The sequence below is a fragment of the Vanacampus margaritifer genome, chromosome 20 (genome assembly GCF_051991255.1).
Source record: "Vanacampus margaritifer isolate UIUO_Vmar chromosome 20, RoL_Vmar_1.0, whole genome shotgun sequence".
NCBI lineage: Eukaryota > Metazoa > Chordata > Actinopteri > Syngnathiformes > Syngnathidae > Vanacampus > Vanacampus margaritifer.
The window spans coordinates 9,658,694-9,678,828 of NC_135451.1; the positions used below are offsets into that span (position 1 = coordinate 9,658,694).

Here is a 20,135-nt window from a genome sequence, read left to right on the forward strand (position 1 = left end):
GGTGTATTAGTAAAAAACTAAACAAAAAACTGTGTCTCCCTGCCCCCCACCACTATTACTGCCACTCGTCCCACTAGTATGCAGTTAAGCCTTACTAGTTAACTACTGAGCTGCATTAGTAAAGTTGCATCTGTGCGCTACTAGTACTACGAGTAAAGTTCTAAATGTCAACTAGTAGTGTTTTACAACGTTACGAGTCATCTTCAGTTGTCAACTACTACAGTTTTTCTTTCACTCGTAATATGTTGACACCCTACTAGTTCTCCAGATTTGTCCTACTTGTGAGGACAAGTGTGACCTTAACCTGGACACAAAAGATATTGAATAAACACTCAAACATCTTCATGGAATGCCTGCCTAATAAGGGGACAGACAACACGTAGCACTCAAGAAGAGTATGTTTATGCACCATGCACTAGACTGCATAAACTAATGGATTTTTCCCGTGCTCACTACAAGTAAACAGTGTGTGTGCGCGCGTGCACGTGTCAATGCACTACCCAGACCCACTTGCAGCTACTTGTCAGTGTAAACATCAAAGCATCTGGGTACATTTTGTTTCCCCAGTTTTCGATTTATGAATACAACCACAATCATTGGATAAATATTTTTCAGGTTTTCCAAAATGCTGTTTATGTTATTGTGCTATGAAAGAGAAAATAAATCTGGAGGTCATCAGCATATGAGTGATATAAGAAAAGCTGGACATTTTCTGCTGACATCGCTAAAAGGAAGCAGTTTCAGTGGAAAATGATGAGTTCTCAGAATGACTCTTGAGGAAAGTAGCATGAATAGCCATTCCAAATGTGAATGTTTGGTTGTGCAAGAATTTGAATGATCACCTTCCTGGAACCGTGTACGGATCCTTTCAAAAACGCGGCTGTTCATTATTATTTAGTATTATTTGGAGATGGTGGCAGGTGAAATGTACGACACCTCGCCATAAGATTTTTTTTTCACACTTAAACTCGCACCTCCAAAACATTCGCATGTGTTTATGGTGTCAAGTATTTTACACTCAGTTAGTATATTCGTGTCACATATGTTTGTTTCCAGAGATCCACATATGGGGATAACCACGTATGTTTAGGTTCAGACATATTTGGATGATGAGTTTTTCAGATTTTCCGTATGTAAATCCCAAGAAGATGCAACCATCATAAGCGATGTTTATAAAATGTAGAGGGCGTAGAAAATTAAGATCTATTACAGTGTTAAATGTGGACCCAAAATAACTGCCATCAAACTGACTTGAGGTGGAATATCTGTTGCTAGGAAAAAAAAAAAAATCAGGATGGATGGGCTCATTAATTGGTCCTGCCAAAAATAATTTTTCATTTATTTGGAGTCAGGGCCTAAAGAAATATTGAAACAATAGAAGCATGCAATTTAGCAAATGGATAAAGTACATTAAGTATAACTTCACCGTAAAATGTTTATATATTGTGAGCTGCCTGATGACCTCAGCCGTGATTAAGATTCATGAGTGGGTTCATATACTGCCAGTTTTCAGACAACCTCACATGAAAGGCGAGGGACGGAATAATAAATTACCTCATTTCTCATGGTCTGCACAAAACCTGCTTGATACATTGGGGTCATGTCTTGGTATTGCGTGACTTGGCTGAAATCCTTGTTATGCAAAAGAATGAATACGAATGTGTATTTTGCTTTTTGTAGCACTCAAAAAAAAAAGAGGACCAGCCTCAACAACGGATGTTTAGAGAAGAAAAAAGAAAAGTACTTGGGGAATGAACTCTGTTGTAACTAGCGATTCCACTAGATGGCGACTAAGCTATACTTTTATTGCCGTAGCGTGAGCACAAAACAGCAAATGTTTTAAGTGCATAAAAGCGGATAGTTTCCCCCTCAAAATATGCAAATTCACATATGCTGAATAACAAATACGAGGCGGGTCACTGTATAAATTTTGGATCGTTTTGTTCAGTTCATCCATCCATCCATCCATTTTCTATTTTGCTTTTCCACTCCGAACCTTAAAAACGGCAGGCACGCTAACCACCTACCTTGTAAGTTATTAGTTTCTGCTCAGTTCAATTCACTTCAAGCAAAATGTTAAATTTATGTCTGGCGCGCATGATTCCTTTTCCTTTCTAGAATGTTTTGTTCCTTGGTTGGCTTCATGTGTTTCCCACCTGTTCTTTGTTATTCTGCTTGTTGTAATACATTTTCTCTTCATCACCTGTCAAGTACAGTAAATCTTTTCCAGTGTTGTCATTGTCGAGATATGTTGCCACGAGTGATATTCACAGGTGTCACCATTGCAGAATGTTATCCAATTTCACTTAATTTGTCCCAAAAATGTATGAATATAATATACCTTGCTTTAATCCTGTGCATCCACCTGTTGCCATACATACAACAGATGAAGTCATGGCTTCCGGCAAGTATAAGCGAAGGTGCATTATGGGTAGCGGCGTGGTGCATTGTGGGTAAGCTAAACTACCATACGGTCATTGAAAATGAATTGGAATTTCAACCGCTGGAAAGTTCCTGTTTTTTTATTTAATGTATTTTAAACATGCATAGCATGTGGTTTACTGACTTCGGGGGTTGACTCACCACTCACTCTAATCTCCGCCATTCAAATGACGGTTAGTTGGTAGCCTCGCTTTTTTCCCCTTTCTTCTTCACGCATGCGCAAACGTAATGCGCACTTCGCTTATAGTGTATCGATTTATTGTTCAATTAAACAGACCCAAATTTCACGCTGGTTTCGGCCCGATGCCAGCAATACATTTCATTACATTTTGTTCTACAACAACAGAGGAAAAAACACACACAATATAGTACCTTTTTTCATAGCTGTATTTAAATCGCTTACATAAACAATACAATCTCAGCAGTTTCATTCATAGACGCTACGGAAAGTACAGCATTTTTTGGGTGTCCTAGTACTTTGTATAAGCCCCCTGTAGTCTGAAATATAATACTGTGCATATGTGTGTATACATACACAAACATAAAAGCTGCAGTGACAGTGTATTCACGGTGTCACAAATAGATAATACATTTAAGACTGATAGAAAGGAAACAATAAAATGACATAATGAATCTGAAAACACTAAGAGCAGACTGATATCTACATGAGCAAGATAGTATACAAACAGTTGTGCCGCCAGGGGATTGGAGTCCACTTAAATACTGCATTGAAAATTCTATTTTATGTCAAAGGCCTTTAGAATCACCATCACTTTTCTCCCCTTTATGGCGCCGCTGTATACAATATCAGAAAAATAATCAATCTTAACAAAAGCACACACACACACACCCAAAAATACTGATGACAGTATTGAAAATCCATCGAATGCTGTGCAAACTTTTGACTTTCAAAAAAAGGTTATGTAAAGTCCTTCATAGTGAATTATAAAAGTAAACTGTCTGCATTAACACAACGCTAGCATATCGAATCAACTCCAAGTTGTTTCTGCATATGTCCGATTTTGCTAAATCTATATAAAGCATGCATACAATATTTTATGTATTTTTGCTACAGTGCGTATTTATCCTTCGGCAGAAGCAGATGGCTTTGAAGAAGTGGCAGTGGCACGTGGAACACGGGTCACAGCAGCCCTGATGGGGCAGACAGCTTTGTCCCAGTTGAGAACATGCGGTGGAAGCAGGTTTCGGTGCCGCCTTGGTTGGGGATACCTTCGAAGCAGGAATGACTTTCGGCCTCTGAAAAAAAATAAAATAAAAAAAACATTGGTGAAAAGTAGGCATCAACAATTCACTTTTAGAAAGTCAAAAATAGGATCTCTCCGTATAGCACGGGTGTCAAACGCAAGGCCCTGGGGCCAAATTTGGCCCGCCACATCATTTTATGAGGCCCACTACCGCCAATCATGTGCGGTTTTCCTTTTTATGAGCTTATATTTTGTTTTCAAACCTTTAAAAATAAATATTGAACAATAGTCTTGATTTTTACATTTTGAAAGTATTTATCTGTCATTTATAGTCAAGTCATCTTTATTTATATAGCGCTTTGGTTTTAAAGTCATAACGGCCCTTTGAGGGAAACTACTTTTTTTTCTTCTTCTTTTTCTCTAGAGCTCAGTATTGTTCATTCGGTAATTTTACCGATTTGACATGTCATCATCATTGCGCTCTCTTTTTTTTAATTATGTATTTATATATATATATATTTTTTGTTATTAATTTTTTATTTTGTATGTGGGTGAGGGAAACTACTAATAATATTATATTCTACTAATATCGATTTTTCTAAATATGAACAAGTTGGAGGTCAACCGGCAACAATGAATGGATAACAATGAAAATAAAATAATGGTGACAATAAAATAATAACAATAATCCATCCATCCATTTCCTGAACCGCTTATAATGATGATGAATCCCAACTTGCCATCATGAGAAGCTTCTGCTGTTCGTACTGCCCTCTTCTTGCAAACAGTGTTCGATATCTGTTTGGGATGTTGCCTAGTGAGAGAAAACCAACATGGTTAATTGATCTGTATCTAGAAATGCACTTTCATCAAAATGCAATTTTTAACTTACGGGCATGTGAATTTATGAGCACAACATATATATATATATACAGGTTAATTATGCAACATGCGTCATCCGCTTTAATTAAAAGCATTGCATTGTTCAGCCTGCCACTAAACATTGTTGGCGTGAACGGATGAACAAAAAATGTGGTGATTTTCTGTTGTATCTGGTTTCCTCCAACTGCTCTTAGATTAATTCAAGACTCACTAAATCATACGCATAGTTCCTGAACATTTGTGTGAATGTTTTTTTTTTTTTAGTAATCCACATCACATTTCACTAATTCACCTGCTTCTTGAAATGCCCCCACAGTGAAAGTAGCTCATGTCTTTTGGTTTAAGCCTGCCCTACAAAATCAAACCATTTAAATATAATCAATCTGATATACTTTCTTGTAATACGAATTCATTAACTGAATCCCTTGTGTTGTACTTTTGGCTCCAGGCATGCTTTCACTTCAGTCAATTCCATCTGTGGTCGCTAGAGGGCGTCATTGGGATTACAGTCAATTCCATCTGTGGTCGCTAGAGGGCGTCATTGGGATTACAGTATAAACGCTCACTCTCCTTGGAAGGGTCGAACAGATGGCAAAAGGTTCATTCTAACGACCGTGTCAGTCAAAACAAGAGCAACCAGATGGTGCAGACCTGCGGCAGTGCAAAACTGTTAACATTTGCGGGAGACGTGTTTAGACACAAATAATCACTGGCGCGCACACGGGTTTGCATGATTACCAAAACTATTCCCGATTTCCAGAAAACTTTGTGGGAATAAACCAAAGTACACGGTGAAAGCATTCAAACTCAACATGGGAAGGCTGGATTCGAACCCTCATCCTCATAACTGTGAAGTAAACAATAAACCAATACAGCATGCTGGCACGGCAGTACAAAGGATTTGCAATCAATAAAAAAATCGACATAGGAAAAATTAAATCACCTTTAGCAATGGAAGTTGGCAAAATAAGCCTAATTTAAATCCACACCAGCTGTACAGCGCCCTGCTTTATAAATCATCACTGTACAATGTTTATTGCGGAAGGCTGCATGCATTAGTTTAACAATGGCGAACCCAATAAAGTGGTTGCGTTAGCGCCAAACCGCACGCAAGCCTTTAATGCGCAAATCCGTTTTTACCCATAAAATGCTAAAGAAACGTACAACAGTCCGACATTGGACGGATCATCCAAAGCAAATGTGAACATCTGCGCTACAGTCAACATGAAGCCTATATGGATGGACGATAATCCTTTGCCGTGTCAGGTAAAGATTTTACACATGTGCAAATAATCACAAGTACATTGACGTGCAGGCATGCATAATGAACTCCTCCGCAAGCAGTTATGTTGCTGGAGCAGAAAAACGGTTCTGGAATTAAAATGCATACCGATCCGCTATTCTTTGTGCCCAAGCCACTCAACAGGAGAAATCATGAAATCTGTCCTGTACAGTGATCAGTAGTACTATTATATAAAAGCAAAATGCAGATATCATTAAAGAGTAGACTTTAAACCAATCTGATTGGCTGGATCGGGCGATATTTTAAATTTTATGCAAAATTGGTGATTGGCTGTAATGTCTTAACTCATTCACTGCCATAAATTCCCCCCAAAAATATATATATTAGGGGCAACAGGCAATTCATTTTTTAAATTATAATTAATCGTATGACTTCACTAGTTAACTCACGATTAATTAAAAAATGTTGTATCTGTTCTAAATATACAATGAAAAAAATTTCTAGGTTTTCATGCTCTTGTTAACAAAAGTGGATTTTTTTTTTTAAACTAATAGAAATGAGTTTAAATTAATTTTCGACGTTTATAGCCATCAATGGTAGCGAATGAATTAAAAAATAAAAGAAGAAAAGATTATTAAAAATTTGGGGGGTCAGGTGATTAAAATTTTAACCGTAAATTAATCGCATGACTTTACTAGTTAACTCACGATTAATCACAAATTTGATCTGTTCTAAATGTACAATGAAAAAAATTTCTAGGTTTTCATACTCTTGTTAACAAAAGAGGAAAAAAAGAAGTTAAACTAATAGAAATAGTTCAAAAGTATTTTTGACGTTTTAAGCCGTCAATGATAGTGAATGAGTTAATTTGCATGATCGATCAATGTCTTTGATCAGCTTCGCAAAATAAGACATTATATCGTCGCCGCTACGTGAAAAACACTTACACGTACGATTTTGGGATGTCTGCATTCAGTTTCACCTCAAAAACATTAAAAAAAATAAAGTGTCTTTCACGTGTAAATTTGATCTTGTTTTCATTAGTGGGTTGACTTTCCTGTCCGACACCCATCATGTTTTACAAAGATTACATTAAAGATATATGTAATATTTCAAGAGAAATGATGGGTTACATAGTTTTGAGGCTTTTAATAACAACTCCTCCGAGGTTTTGATTCTAGAATTGCAGGGTGACCAGTTAACTCATTCACTGCCATTGACGGCTATAGATGTCAAAAATTCATTTGAACTATTTCTATGAGTTTAACATCCCCCCCCCCCACACACACACTTTTGTTAACAAGAGTATGAAAACCTAGAAAAAAATGATTGGCCATTTAGAACAGATATAACATTTTGTGATTAATAAATAGTGAGTTAACTATTGAAGTCATGCGATTAATTACAATAAAAAAATGTAATCGCCTGACGCCCCTAATTTTTAATAATCTTTTCTTAAAAAAAAAATAATAATAATTGTCTAGGTTTTCATACTCTCGATGACAAAAGTGGGGATTTTTTTTTAAACTAATAGAAATAGTTCAAATGAATTTTTGACGTTTCTGGCGTCAATGGCAGTAAATTACTTAAATGTTCTCTAAGGCCATATTTGTCTACTTAAGAAAACCCAATATTTAATTCTTAGCTACATTTGGTTTATTTGTATTAATAACAATTCACTCTATCAAGCGGGGGGGGGGGGGGGTGCTCTCACCTGCCCTCCTGGAGATCTTTGAGAAATCGTTGCTGCCACGTTGGAGATCACTGCTGGTGAGAAGTCCTCCGCTGACAAGTGACAGATGAAGAACACATAAACACAACACTGACAGCTTCATCCTGACTGCAACCAGCTTCCTTGGCTTTGTTGTCACAGGGAACCACTTAAGAGGATTAAAAAAAAACAAAAAAAAACCATTAAAGCCAAAGGGGTATCATGAGGTTCAGTCTTGCTTTGTCTGTGTGTCTCCCTGCACTCTTGACTTATTTGAGAAGCAGGCAAACGCATGCAGTGTACCCGCCCCCCTTTTGTCTTCCCGCCTCTTACCCGCGCGTTAGTATCATTGACCTATTAGATCTTCCGTTTTGACCCTCCAATAAGTTTCAACTTTTAACTCTGCACATGACAAAATTGTTGGTTGGTTGAAAAAAAACTCCCCCGAGGTCAATAAATAATTTGAAATTGACGACATTAAAAAGATTGAAAAAAATTGGACCAAAAAAAAAAAAAGAAGCAAAGTAGAGAGTTGCCTCAGGAGAATAGAACGGAAATTATAGACATGCATCTCCAAGCATCTTGATGTTCCAGTGACAATAGCTGCACTCGTGACACGATGACAAACTGACGAGAAAGCTGATACAAACGGTAATAGATCAGAATAACCTCCAAAGAGTCATTAAAGGTGAACAGCAGTGTTAGATTGCACTATCTATCATATTTTCTGCCAAAGTCGAATTCATGCGAGATGACCAACTGGGACAGCACGGTTGAAAGCAAGTACAGTAATTAAAAACCAGTTAAGACCGGAATTTTCTACAGTGCGTATTTGCCAAGCCCCAAAGCTTCTGGGAAATTTGGACAAATGAGACCATTCTTGGCAAGGCGCATCGAGTCGACGCCAAAACGAAGCAAATCAAGGAAAGAACATTGTCCTTTGTGTGAAACATGGAGGAGGCTCGGTTATGTCCGGGGGGGGGGGGGGGGGGGGCTGCTTTGCTACGTGTCACGTCTTCAATCTGCAAAATGAAATCAAGACTATCAATTAGGGGTGTGGCAAAAAATCCATTCAAAATCGATCAAAAATTTTTTGGGGGATACTTTCTTGCCTTTGTCTGTGTGTGCCTTTATTTGCAGTGCTGTTCATGTTGTACCCGGTTTGGCCACTGAGGGGCAGTGTGGTTCCACGCGGTCCAATACACTGTTAAGTTGTAGCCACATTAGAGAGTAGAAGGAAAAAGTCACGATCAAGTTATTCCGATAAAAGTTGTTTTTTTGCAGTGTGGAGCCGTTCTTTTGAGCGACAAAAGCGCCGCGAGTAGCGTGCTAATTAGCATTAGCGAGTCAAACTGGAGTAGATCATTACAATTCCTTGCACATCTATAGATTGAAGCAAAAATCATTGTCAAATCATTTTGAATCAAGAATAGGCCGTAATCGAAAATTGATTCTGAATCGAATCGCAGACCCAAAAATCTGAATCGAATCAAAGTGTGAGACATTCAAAGATTCCCACCCTTACTATCAATGCATCCTGGAGAGCAATAGGCTGCCTAGTGTTCGAAAGAGTGGTCACGGGTCGTCCAACATAATATTGACCCCGCAGAATGGCCAACAGCAAAATATCGGACTATTCTGAAGTGGCTTTCCACGAGCCATGATTCAAACTCCATTGAAGGAGCTGAAACATGCCATCTGGAGAAGATACCCGTCAAACCTGAGACAACTACTGGGCCAGAATACACGATGACAGGAGCTGAAGTTTTAGTGGCGGCTACAGAAATGGTTTGATTGCAGTGATTGCCTGAAAGGGTTGTGCAACAAAAATATGTCATGGATATCATTTTTTTCCAGGCCTGGTTCATTTTTTATTTTTTTTTTAATTATTCTTTTGAATCCGCATCTGATTTTTATTGGTTAATTTTGAGTCATTGTGGAATATTGATGAATACTTTTGTCTGCTTCAAGTAATTTAAATGGCAATAGTGGGCTTTCCTTTCATTAACAGAGGGTGGCGACAACTTGGTCTAACAGCTTCCAAGCTTCCAGTTTCTAGAAAAGGAGAAAAATGATTTGAGACTTTTTCGTTCCTCTTTCAATGTGTTTGTGTGTTGTGGTTGTATACTACATTGCGTCATGCATCTTCTTGTAGGGCCCTCTCTGTGGTTGGCCCTAAGCTGTGGAACAATCTGCCTCTCCACGTTCCAACTGCTCCCACAGTGGAGTGTGTTAAGTCTCGTCTTAAAACCCATTTTTATTCCTTGGCATTTAGTTCAGAGTGAATTGTGTGGTCCTCGGGGGTCTTCTCATATTATTTATTTATTTATTTAAATTAATCTGTTTTTAAACTATTTTTTTAAGTATTTATTTTACTTATTGCATTTTAGTATTTTGACAGTTTTTTTTATTATTTAAATTTGTTTTTAAATTGTTTTTTATGCATTTATTTTACTTATTGCATTTTAGTATTTAACTGAGTTAAAAAAAATCTATTTAAAAAAAATTATGTTTTTATTTTACTTATTACATTTTAGTATTTCATTGACAGTTTTTTTTAAATGTATTTGTTTTTAAATTATTTTTTGAATGTATTTATTTTACTTATTGCATTTTAGTATTTTATTGACTGTGTTTTTTATTTATTTGAATGTATTTGTTTTTAAATTATTTTTTATGTATTTATTTTACTTATTGCATTTTAGTATTGTATTGACTGTTTTTATTTATTTATTTAAATTTATCAGTTTTTAAATTATTTTTTAAATGTATTTTACTTATTGCATTTTAGTATTTAACTGAGTTTTTTTTAAAATCTGTTTAAAAAAAATTATGTTTTTATTTTACCTATTACATTTTAGTATTTCATTGACAGTTTTTTTTTAATGTATTTGTTTTTAAATTATTTTTTTAATGTATTTATTTTACTTATTGCATTTTAGTATTTGTCTGTTTTTTAAATGTATTTAAATTTATTTGTTTTTAAATAATTTTTTATGTATTTATTTTACTTATTGCATTCTAGTATTGTATTGACTGTTTTTATTTATTTATTTAAATTTATCAGTTTTTAAATAATTTTTTATGTATTTTACTTATTGCATTTTAGTATTTTATGACTGTTGGGGTTCGGTCAGAGTCTATTTGAGTGAATTTGGCTTTGAGGAGACATTTTCCCAGGTGCTTTTCGACATGATCATCAATCATCAACAAATCTTTTTTAGCGTTGCTCTGATTTTTTTTTTGTTCCGTCGATCGTGGCCAGGCAGCGGTTTGTCTCCCTCTGCGTCCAATTTGGTGGTCGTCTGTTGACGCCGTTTGGCGATATTGTCAATCAAACGTGTGGCTAATCCAAACCCATTTGCGGTGCAACATTTGAACCGCCTCCACTCTTAATAATGTCCTGCCCTTTCCCACGGTTTTTCCTTTGTTGATGTCGAGTATCAACCGCAAAAAAAATTGTTGAGGACAAAGCAATCTTCCGCTTCCAAGTCTCGTCGCACCTGCTGCATAGATTGACGCGGTACCGCTCTGTTACACTTCAGTATTAAATCTCAAGAGTTTTCTGATAAGAAGCCAGTGGTTTTGTCGCGACATCTGCCAGCGGCGGGTATGGATTCCATTACGGTGACTCGGGTGAGAGTTACTGTAGCTACACTTTGCGTCCCAAATCTAAAAATTATTATTATTATTAATTTTGTAATTATTTTATTTTATTTGATTTATTTATATTTCGCCACCCACAAATATGCCGCCACCCTCACCATGTAACCGAGTACGCGCTAAGTATGCTAATGCTAATCCGTGCATCCAACATAACTCAATAGATCTCAGTTAAGACTTAATTTCACACAACTGCAATTACAGGTTCAAATTCACAGACAAGTCACATATTCCTAACCAAAAAACAAAAATAAAAAATAAAATAAAATAAAATAAAAATATAAAAGTCACATTCCTAACCATTTGTTTACGTACGTGTGCCTCGTTTTCTCTTCTCTGCGTTGATCTGTAACTAATTTCAGGATTCAGGCGCTCCCTGGAATTTGCTTTGTATTCCCTCATACAGGTACAGTGCATACAGTAATAATAATAATAATAATAATAATAATAACTAATCCATATGACTGTAAAAAGCCATCAACCATTGAGTATAAAAAAATATATATATAGTTTTTAAATTGTACAACACAATGGAACCTTTAAAGTTCAATTCACTTGGTATTTCAAATGCCAGGAATTTTTATGCCCCGAAAGTCACATGAAAAGTCAGCAAAACTCACAAGATCTCAGTGCAGTCAAATGCCCAAATGAATTTTGGCCATGTGTTTGACTTTTTGTGGATAAAAAAAAAGAAGAAAAAAAAAGCCACGTTTCCACTGCGCAACATAAGCGGACAAACATCAACAATGGAGAAGAACAAGGTATTTCCTTCTCGGCATGCGGCCTTGGCTGCAGTCAATCTTATTGACTCGGATTGATTGTGTTTATTTCCGTCATTTGTTATCCGGAATCAGCTCGGCACACTTGAGAACTCGGTTCACTACAACGTTAAGCTCGATTTTTTTTGATTATTTATAGTATTGCCCCCCCGCCCCCAAAGAGTTTCTCTAACCATGCGATGGCAGCGGCTGGACAAAGATCTGCCCTTTTCAAGTGACAGTTTGAATGACAATCTACAGAATAAATCTGTTTTAAATTGTGAACTTAATGTTCATGTCTTTTCAAAAGAGTTGATGGATAACTTCTTGTTCGACGGTTCAGAATGTTAAAAAAATTCATTAACTCATTCACTGCCATTGACGGCTATAGTCAAAAATTTATTTGAACGATTTCGATTAGTTTAACATTTTTTTCCCCAACTTTTGTTAACAAGAGTATGAAAACCTAGAATAAAATTATTGTACATTTCGAACAGATATAAAATTTGTGATTAATTGTGAGTTATTGAAGTCATGCGATTACAATTACAAATTTTAATCGCCTGACGCCCCTGATTTTTTATAATCTTTTCTTCAAAAAAAAAAAGATAATTTTTTTTAATGTTTTCATACTCTTAACAAAAGAGAATATAGAAAGAGTTCAAATTAATTTTTGACGTTTATAGCCGTCAATGGCAGTGAATGAGTTGCTTTTTATATCGTGCTTTAACTCCACCATATGGTGCCCAAAGCGTACAATGTGGTACGACACTAAAGGCGCGCAACTCCAAAGCAAGAAGTGCTTCATCAAATTAACTTTATAAAGGGGTGCCCAATTCTTTATTTTTTTACCGATTAGGCATTTTCCAATTGATTTACACAGTTGCCATGTCAAATGACTGTTTTTAAAAATAGTTCTAAAATGAATGTGGCATCAGACATGAGGAAAAAAAACGGCCTTAAGAGGATTATAGGGCTGTAAAAAAATAAACATGAAATCATCATCGCAATGATTGCAAATATTACACAAGCAGCACAGCAAAGCATGTTGAAAGCTACTTTTCATATTGACCTTTTCTGGCTGAGTACACACAGATACACATTATGATTTACTACTTAAATGTTCACTGAGTTGCTAGCCAATAAATTCCCCTAATCTGACGATTTAAAATGAATCGCATTCCCATACAGTTTAAGACCCCTTTTTTTTTGGGGGGGGGGGGGGGGGGGTCCGGGAAAACATAACATCCATCTGTTGGAGAGGTTACTAAACTTTTTGTGATGTAGCTTTAGGCCTCATATAACGCAGATGTCAGATCTTCAAATATTTCATCCTATTTTTATTTATTTATTTTTTTTTAAAGTGCTCTCATTAATTGTCTGCATAAACCTGCTTGACTTTGCACTGTAATTCTTTAATGAAGGAATGCCAGTAATTGCACAATAAGGCACTCAGCAATAATCAACCAACTGACAAGATACAGATGATATCGAGTGGACACAAATTAAAAACAGGAAGTCATTGAAATTCTAAACAGAAAACAAGAACCCAAAACACACTTTGTTTGACCTTTTTTTTTTTCTCTTCGCCTTCTGAATATGTTTCATCTGCTTTCCGTTACTTATTCACACGCGTCTACTAAACCTGCATCCGCCCGGCTCCTTGCGTAAATCGACCCCATGCCAAGTGGGGAACATGCATTTTTTTTAACATCTTAACAGATTTGTTTGAAAATACGAGAGCCCCTGCCCGACAATAAGATGTATAGTATATACATTAGGGTGCATCAAATTTAAATAGGAATTTAAATTTAATGCGAAAATATGAATTTGGCTGGCATTGTATTTTGTTCCAGTTATCAAAAAAATGACATTTTGACGAAATCTTTTGAAATTTAGGTGCTCCACCAAGCACACAAACTTTTGCAATAAAAAAAAAAAAAAGTGATATTTTTAGTGTCACACAAGTGACTTAAGTGTCTTTAGTGGCTAACAAAAAATAAAAGGGTATATTAGATGACCTAAAACAGGGTTCACCGGTCCGGAGTCCTGCAGGTTTGACATGTTTTTGCCTACCAACACACCTGATACAAAAGATCAGGATCGTTATCAGGCGTCCTGATGAGCGGATCATATGAATCAGCTAGTGGGCGGAAACATCTAAAATAGGGGTGTGCCCAAAAAAAAAAATCGATTCTCATTTAGTACGATTCAGAATTGATTTTAAATGTCCCAAAATCGATTTTACTTAAATTATTTTATACTGTCTTGCCTTTGTGTGTGCCTTTATTTGGAGCGCTGTTCATGTTGTACCCGGTTTGGCCACTGAGGGGCAGTGTGGTTCCACGCGGTCTATTACATTGTCAAGCCACATTAGAGAGTAGAAGGAAAAAAGTCACAATCAAGTTATTACAATAAAAGTTTTTTTTTTTTTTTTCAGCATGGAGCCGTTCTTTTGAGTGATAAAAGTGGCGCGAGTAGCGCGCTAATTAGCATTAGCGAGTCAGTGGAGTAGATCATTACAACTCCTTGCACATCTATAGAGTGAAGCAAAAATCATTGTCAATCAAATCATTTTGAATCAAAAATTGTTCCCAAATCCAAAATCGATTCCGAATCGAACCGCAGACCATATATTGCAGAATTATTTTGCATGAGTAATTTCTAGATATATTGGAACACCTTTGGCTCGCAGCCATATACAAAATCAAAATAATTTGTTTTTTTGATGCACCCTAATATACATGGAAATAAAAGCTGGAATGTTTAGGCTTGTCTCATATTGTATAACCAGCAAAATAAAGGAATTGGCCTTATGGTTCCAATGCCTTTAAAGTGGAGCAAATGTAAGCTATAAAAGACCACGTCAATGGAAAGATGAAAGTCCATGACTAAACTGTTTTGGAAATTTAAGTTTCATGTGAACATATGGACATAAAGACGGGACATCTTTTCCATAATTCTGGTCTTACATAAAGTCATGATTGAATTATATCACAATTGTATTAATGATTTCACTTTAAACGTCAAATGCACTCTAAGGCTGGATAAACTGTTGCAAGAAAACAATTGCATTTGATTTATTTTACAAAATCACCGGACATAAAAGAAAACATGATCATCAAATTCTCCGGCATGATTCTGAGCCAAAAGACCTTTTGAGTAGAATTATACAATTCAATTTGAGAAATCCCCTTTCATGAGACAGACGAGAAATTTGAACCACAAATTAAGAGCATAACAACTGTTGCCATGTTAATTCTGTGGATGGATTTGTTGTGGCAGTTTATTTTCCAGACTGGCTTTAAAGTACAGCTTTGAGTGTTTGTTATATTGTACTTTTTTTTTTTTTTTTTTTTTACTTAACTTTAGAATTGGCCGCCATTTTTTGCCTTTTAGAGGTCATATTTGAACAAACTCCTCCTACATAATTTATCCGATCGCCTTCAAGCTTTGTGTGTTCCATCTCAAGATGAATGTTTGTCTCACACTGTTGCCGTGGCGATGCGCCGTTTGCGAAAAACAATGATGCCGTTTTTGAGCTTGGAAAACGTCGCACATGCGTTATGCCAGACAAAAACATTGAGATTTTAGAGGGTTATTATGCCGTTTCTTAAAAATGGCTCAGTAGTGCCCCCTATAAATTTTCAACAAAGCACCCCCCGCTTGAAAGTTGAACCTAAATCCACCAATAAATGCCCAAGACCGACAAAAAATATATATATATATTTTAGAGTCCACCATTTTGATTTTACATTAAAAGTTGGCATCATTTTTGGCCGTTTATGGAAGTCATATTTTTACAAACTCCTCCCACAAAATTCATCCAATCGTCTTCAAACGTTGAGTGTTCCCATCTAAAGATGTTAAAGACGAAAAGTTGTTCAAGCTTTTTTTTTGGGGGGGGGGGGGGGGTGAACGTGTTTGTTCAGTAGAGAGACGTCTTTGATTTGTAAAAGGAAATGTATTTTTTGTACTTCAAACCGCAAACCTATAGAGTTGTGCTACAGAGCACAAATGTTCTGTTTGTTTCAGTTCCACACAAAGTATTAATGTTATTTGTAAACAATGACCCAGATCGAAGTAACATCCTAACCAATTTGTGGTGTCAAAATTCAGCAACAAATGCGTATAAATGTTTTTCGGATTCAAATCCCGAATGAGTTTGGCCCATTGTTTCAAAAAATAATCATCTCTTTCATACTGCATAATCCAAAATGTCTGTGGTTTGAAATGAGCAGCAGACATTACAATTCAATTTATGCTCTATTGTTGGAAATGATGGGATCAATTTTGTCAAGGACTAGAAAGGATGGGAAAATGTCGAAATTGTCATTCATTTATATAAAAATGTCCTGACAATTTCATTTTAAACATTTGTCTCAATGTACAGTACCTTGCAACAAAAAAAAAAACGCTGAGGTCTTGTTGTGGATACTATACGGGAGACCTGCCCCCCAGACCTCAGCCTAAAGGGGGGGGGGGGGCATATGAAATGCGTGGAGGGGCCCAATTAACAAAAACAGCTACTAACATACGGGGAAAATGGCTAAAAATTCCACAGCAAACTAAGTTTTAGGCAAACAGGCCTACCCGTGGTTGCTAGACACATAAAAATACCCGAAAATAATTTGAACCAATGTCTGTTGAAAGCAGTCCAAAGTTGAACAGATCTTCCGCCTCTAGCTGTATCCGATGCACTTTTACTGCTTTACATTAAAGTGCTTTTAGGTACATTTCACAAAAAATAACATTAAAGGACTACAAGATGTTTCGCATAAATCTCCAACTTGGGGTGCAAATGACAGCTTTTGTCTATGTGGATGTACAAGAGAAAGGAAACCCCTAAGAAATAATAATCATAATAATAAAATAAAATAAAATAAAGGAAACCCCTGTGGATGTGGATGTACCGATGCTGGAAGAGCAACAAAGAAGGGATAAGAGAAAGGAAACCCCTAAAAAAAATAATAATAATAATAAAAAAATAAAAAAATAATAAAATACAAAAATAATAAAATAATAAAATACAAAAAAAAAGAGGAAAAAAAAGAAAGGAAACCCCTGTGGATGTACCGATGCTGGAAGAGCAACAAAGAAGGGACAAGAGAAAGGAAACCCCTAAGAAATAATAATCATAATAATAAAATAAAATAAAATAAAATAAAAGGAAACCCCTGTGGATGTGGATGTACCGATGCTGGAAGAGCAAGAAAGAAGGGACAAGAGAAAGGAAACCCCTAAAAAATATATGTATATAATAATGAAATAAAAACAATGGAAAAAAAAATAAAAATAAAAAAATTAAAATTAAAAAATAATTTAAAAAAAAAAGAAAAGAAAGGAAACCCCTGTTGTGTGCCTGCTGCGAGACTGATGCTCACAATATGAGTCTATGGATCTTGGCTGAATTGCGTTTGCGTTGCGTCTATGTGAAATGGCACGGAGCGATTTGAACGTGTCAATCAACAGGCAGATGTTTACATGACTTTTTTTTTTTATATATTGCATGTGAATGACCTCACAAACAGATGTGTACATCAAAAGGGAATGCTTTCAAGTCCCTGTAATTGAAGTATCCTGTTCCATTAGCGGTAGTTCCGTGCTTAAGAAAATACAGAGTAAGACGTCACCACATCTCAAATGCGGTAAAAAAAAAAGTACATGAGCACAAATTCATAAATAAATAAATAGTCCAAAAAAAACACATACTTCTGAATTCACCTAACGGCATGTTCTTTTTATCTATCTGCTTTCAAATGTAATGAATTGATAGAGTTCAACCGCCTTAAAATAATGTATAAAGCCCATCATGAAATTTTACCAGTCGATAAACAAATACAATTAAAAAAAAAGGGAAAGTGAGTACAAATTAAAAGGAAACAGACATTTTTTTCCAAACCTAAATATAGAACTCAAGGTGTCAGTTTGTAGAACAATCTCAGTCTATCTGTAATTTTATTTTATTTTTTTATATAAGCACAATTACTGGAAATAAACATATAGCACAAGGACATGCTGTTAAATTATTTTACAGAATTGTTACATTGAAAACGTCTTGACCGCTCGCTATCATTCATTTTGTGTTTATTTCTTTTTATAACAAGTTTTTACTTCTTTCTGTCCCCTTTCATATCTTTTATTTTAAAAAGTAAAATAAATTTGAATTGAATGGGCATATGTCTTTAAAAAAAAACAACAACAAAGAATCCCAATACAGTATAGAATTTTTCCTTAAAATTGCATGAAATGAATGGCAATTTTCTATTCTTCTAATTCCTAATCTAAAAAGGCCACAAGATGGCCGGGGGTCAGAACTACTCACAACAGTTTTCAAAATATTTTCGTCTGTACACATCCCTTTGTCGACAATTTAAAAAAAATTTTTTAGGCGGCACCATAATCTGCTCGTTTGCAAAGAACTGCGAGTTTATTTTTATTTTTAGATGAAGGCATCACTCTTAAATTCGTCCAAGCTTTAGGCGGGTAAAATTTACGAGTTTTCTTGTGTCACGGGAGGGAAATCATATGCCAATCGATTTGCTCTGCTATAATCAGCCAGCTTTTTTGCTACTTTCTTAAAAGAACATATTATGGACCACAGTTTGACGTTAAATGAGGAACCTAATAAGCCTTTAAAATGGCAAAATCGAATTTTATAGTCGTTATTGACTGATTCTTTGCCATGTTAATAAACTTGCAGAAGCATGTGATGTGAGCCACAAAATGTATTTACAGCAGTTTTATAGCCTTCAGAAGTATAATCAAAATGAATTTTCAATTTTACTCCTGAACATAAAAAAAAAAAAAAAAAAGTTATATGAACAAGCTGACCTTTTGCTGAATGCTCTTTGGCAGCAAGCCTAAGCAAATACAGAACAAAGCTGGACTGCGTTTAATATAAAGTCAATATAAAGTCTAGAATTGTCAAAACAGTCAAATAAAGGTTTTGGGGCAGGATTTTTTGTGAAACAGATAAAGTTCAAATATGTGGATTATTATTATATGCGTAGATATTGGCTGTAAAATGCTGCCTAAATCCCAATTTGATGATATATAGATACCGCATGGCACCAATTTTGTTATCTCATTTGTGATCAACATTGGGCTCAATTTGGAAAACACTGCTATGATGGGAGTATTATTTGGAAACACACAAGTCCTATTATGCACTCTCATGTGGTTTAACGGGGGTCAAGGTTTTACCAATTGGGTTATTTGGATGTTTTTTCCTTGTCCAGGTGTGTGTGAGGATTAGACCAAGGGGCTATCGTTGATCTCTGAAAAATGTGGCCTTGTGAATCCATTTGAGATTCTAGTCTGATTAAAGCCTATATAAACTTTACCTGACTTGTCTGAGAGACTCTGGCCACGATTATTGGCGGCCATGATCTTTGAGAGATAACGTGTACAAACCGCAGCCCTGCTGGGAAAATGTTCTGCAGAATAGATTTTTTTTTTGTTTTGTCTACAGCCATGAAATGAAGCCTATCGGGGAAAATATCTATAGGTAAGCATAAGTTATTTAGATTCCTCAAGTTGCGGAGGCGGAAATGACCATCTGTAGACCCGCTCTAAGAACAAGGTTTGGGTGTAAAACAATGGGTTCTTCTGGACCATAAAGAACGGAATTATGCAACCAAAGTACACAAAAAGGGTTGATAGAAAAAGAGTTTGTTTTGAACTGGAGGGTCACGAGCTCAAGCCCATAAAAAGTTGTTGAAAAGGATTCAATTTGTCATGGGTGAAATAGTTAGGCAAGCATTCAAGACCTAAAATAAATAGAGAAGAATAAATGGGGGAAACCATCGCCTCACTGGTCAAAGAAACTTAAATGAGCTAGAGCAGGTATCAGTCAAGTATGTGACAGACTCTTGTCGTGATCATGTGACCATAATGAGCCAATCAAACTGTTTTGCTGGATGGAAGACGGGGCAAAGCTAGTTCAAAAGTTCAAGAAAGTTGGCTTAGAAAACAGAAGAGACAGTCCATATGTTATGAGCCCGTGGCTTTCAACAAAAGCAGGAACATTAACCAGCGCTTCCAAACTAAACACGCTTTGACCTTTACAGCCACTGAACTCGGAAAGCAGAATCCGCAAGGTAGGGAATCGAGGGGCCCAAGACAGCAGAAACACAAATACGTTTTGGCTTCGGATATCGTTGGATTTTGGGACAACGTAAACCAGGATTTAGCAAAGTTTCGGTTGTAAAGGTTGATAAACACTGACT

General features: G+C 36.0%; 1 protein-coding gene across 1 annotated transcript in view; it reads right to left on the reverse strand.

Moving 5' to 3' along the window:
- Positions 1-2,821: 2,821 nt before the first annotated feature.
- Positions 2,822-20,135, reverse strand: part of snx16 (sorting nexin 16) — a 35,763-nt gene continuing 18,449 nt past the window's right edge. The window contains exons 8-10 of the mRNA XM_077554619.1: positions 7,487-7,557; positions 4,388-4,461; positions 2,822-3,699 (exon numbers count right to left, since the gene is read on the reverse strand). Coding sequence (XP_077410745.1) covers positions 3,499-3,699; positions 4,388-4,461; positions 7,487-7,557 — 346 coding nt within the window. The 3' untranslated portion in view covers positions 2,822-3,498. The remainder of the gene's footprint in view (positions 3,700-4,387; positions 4,462-7,486; positions 7,558-20,135) is intronic.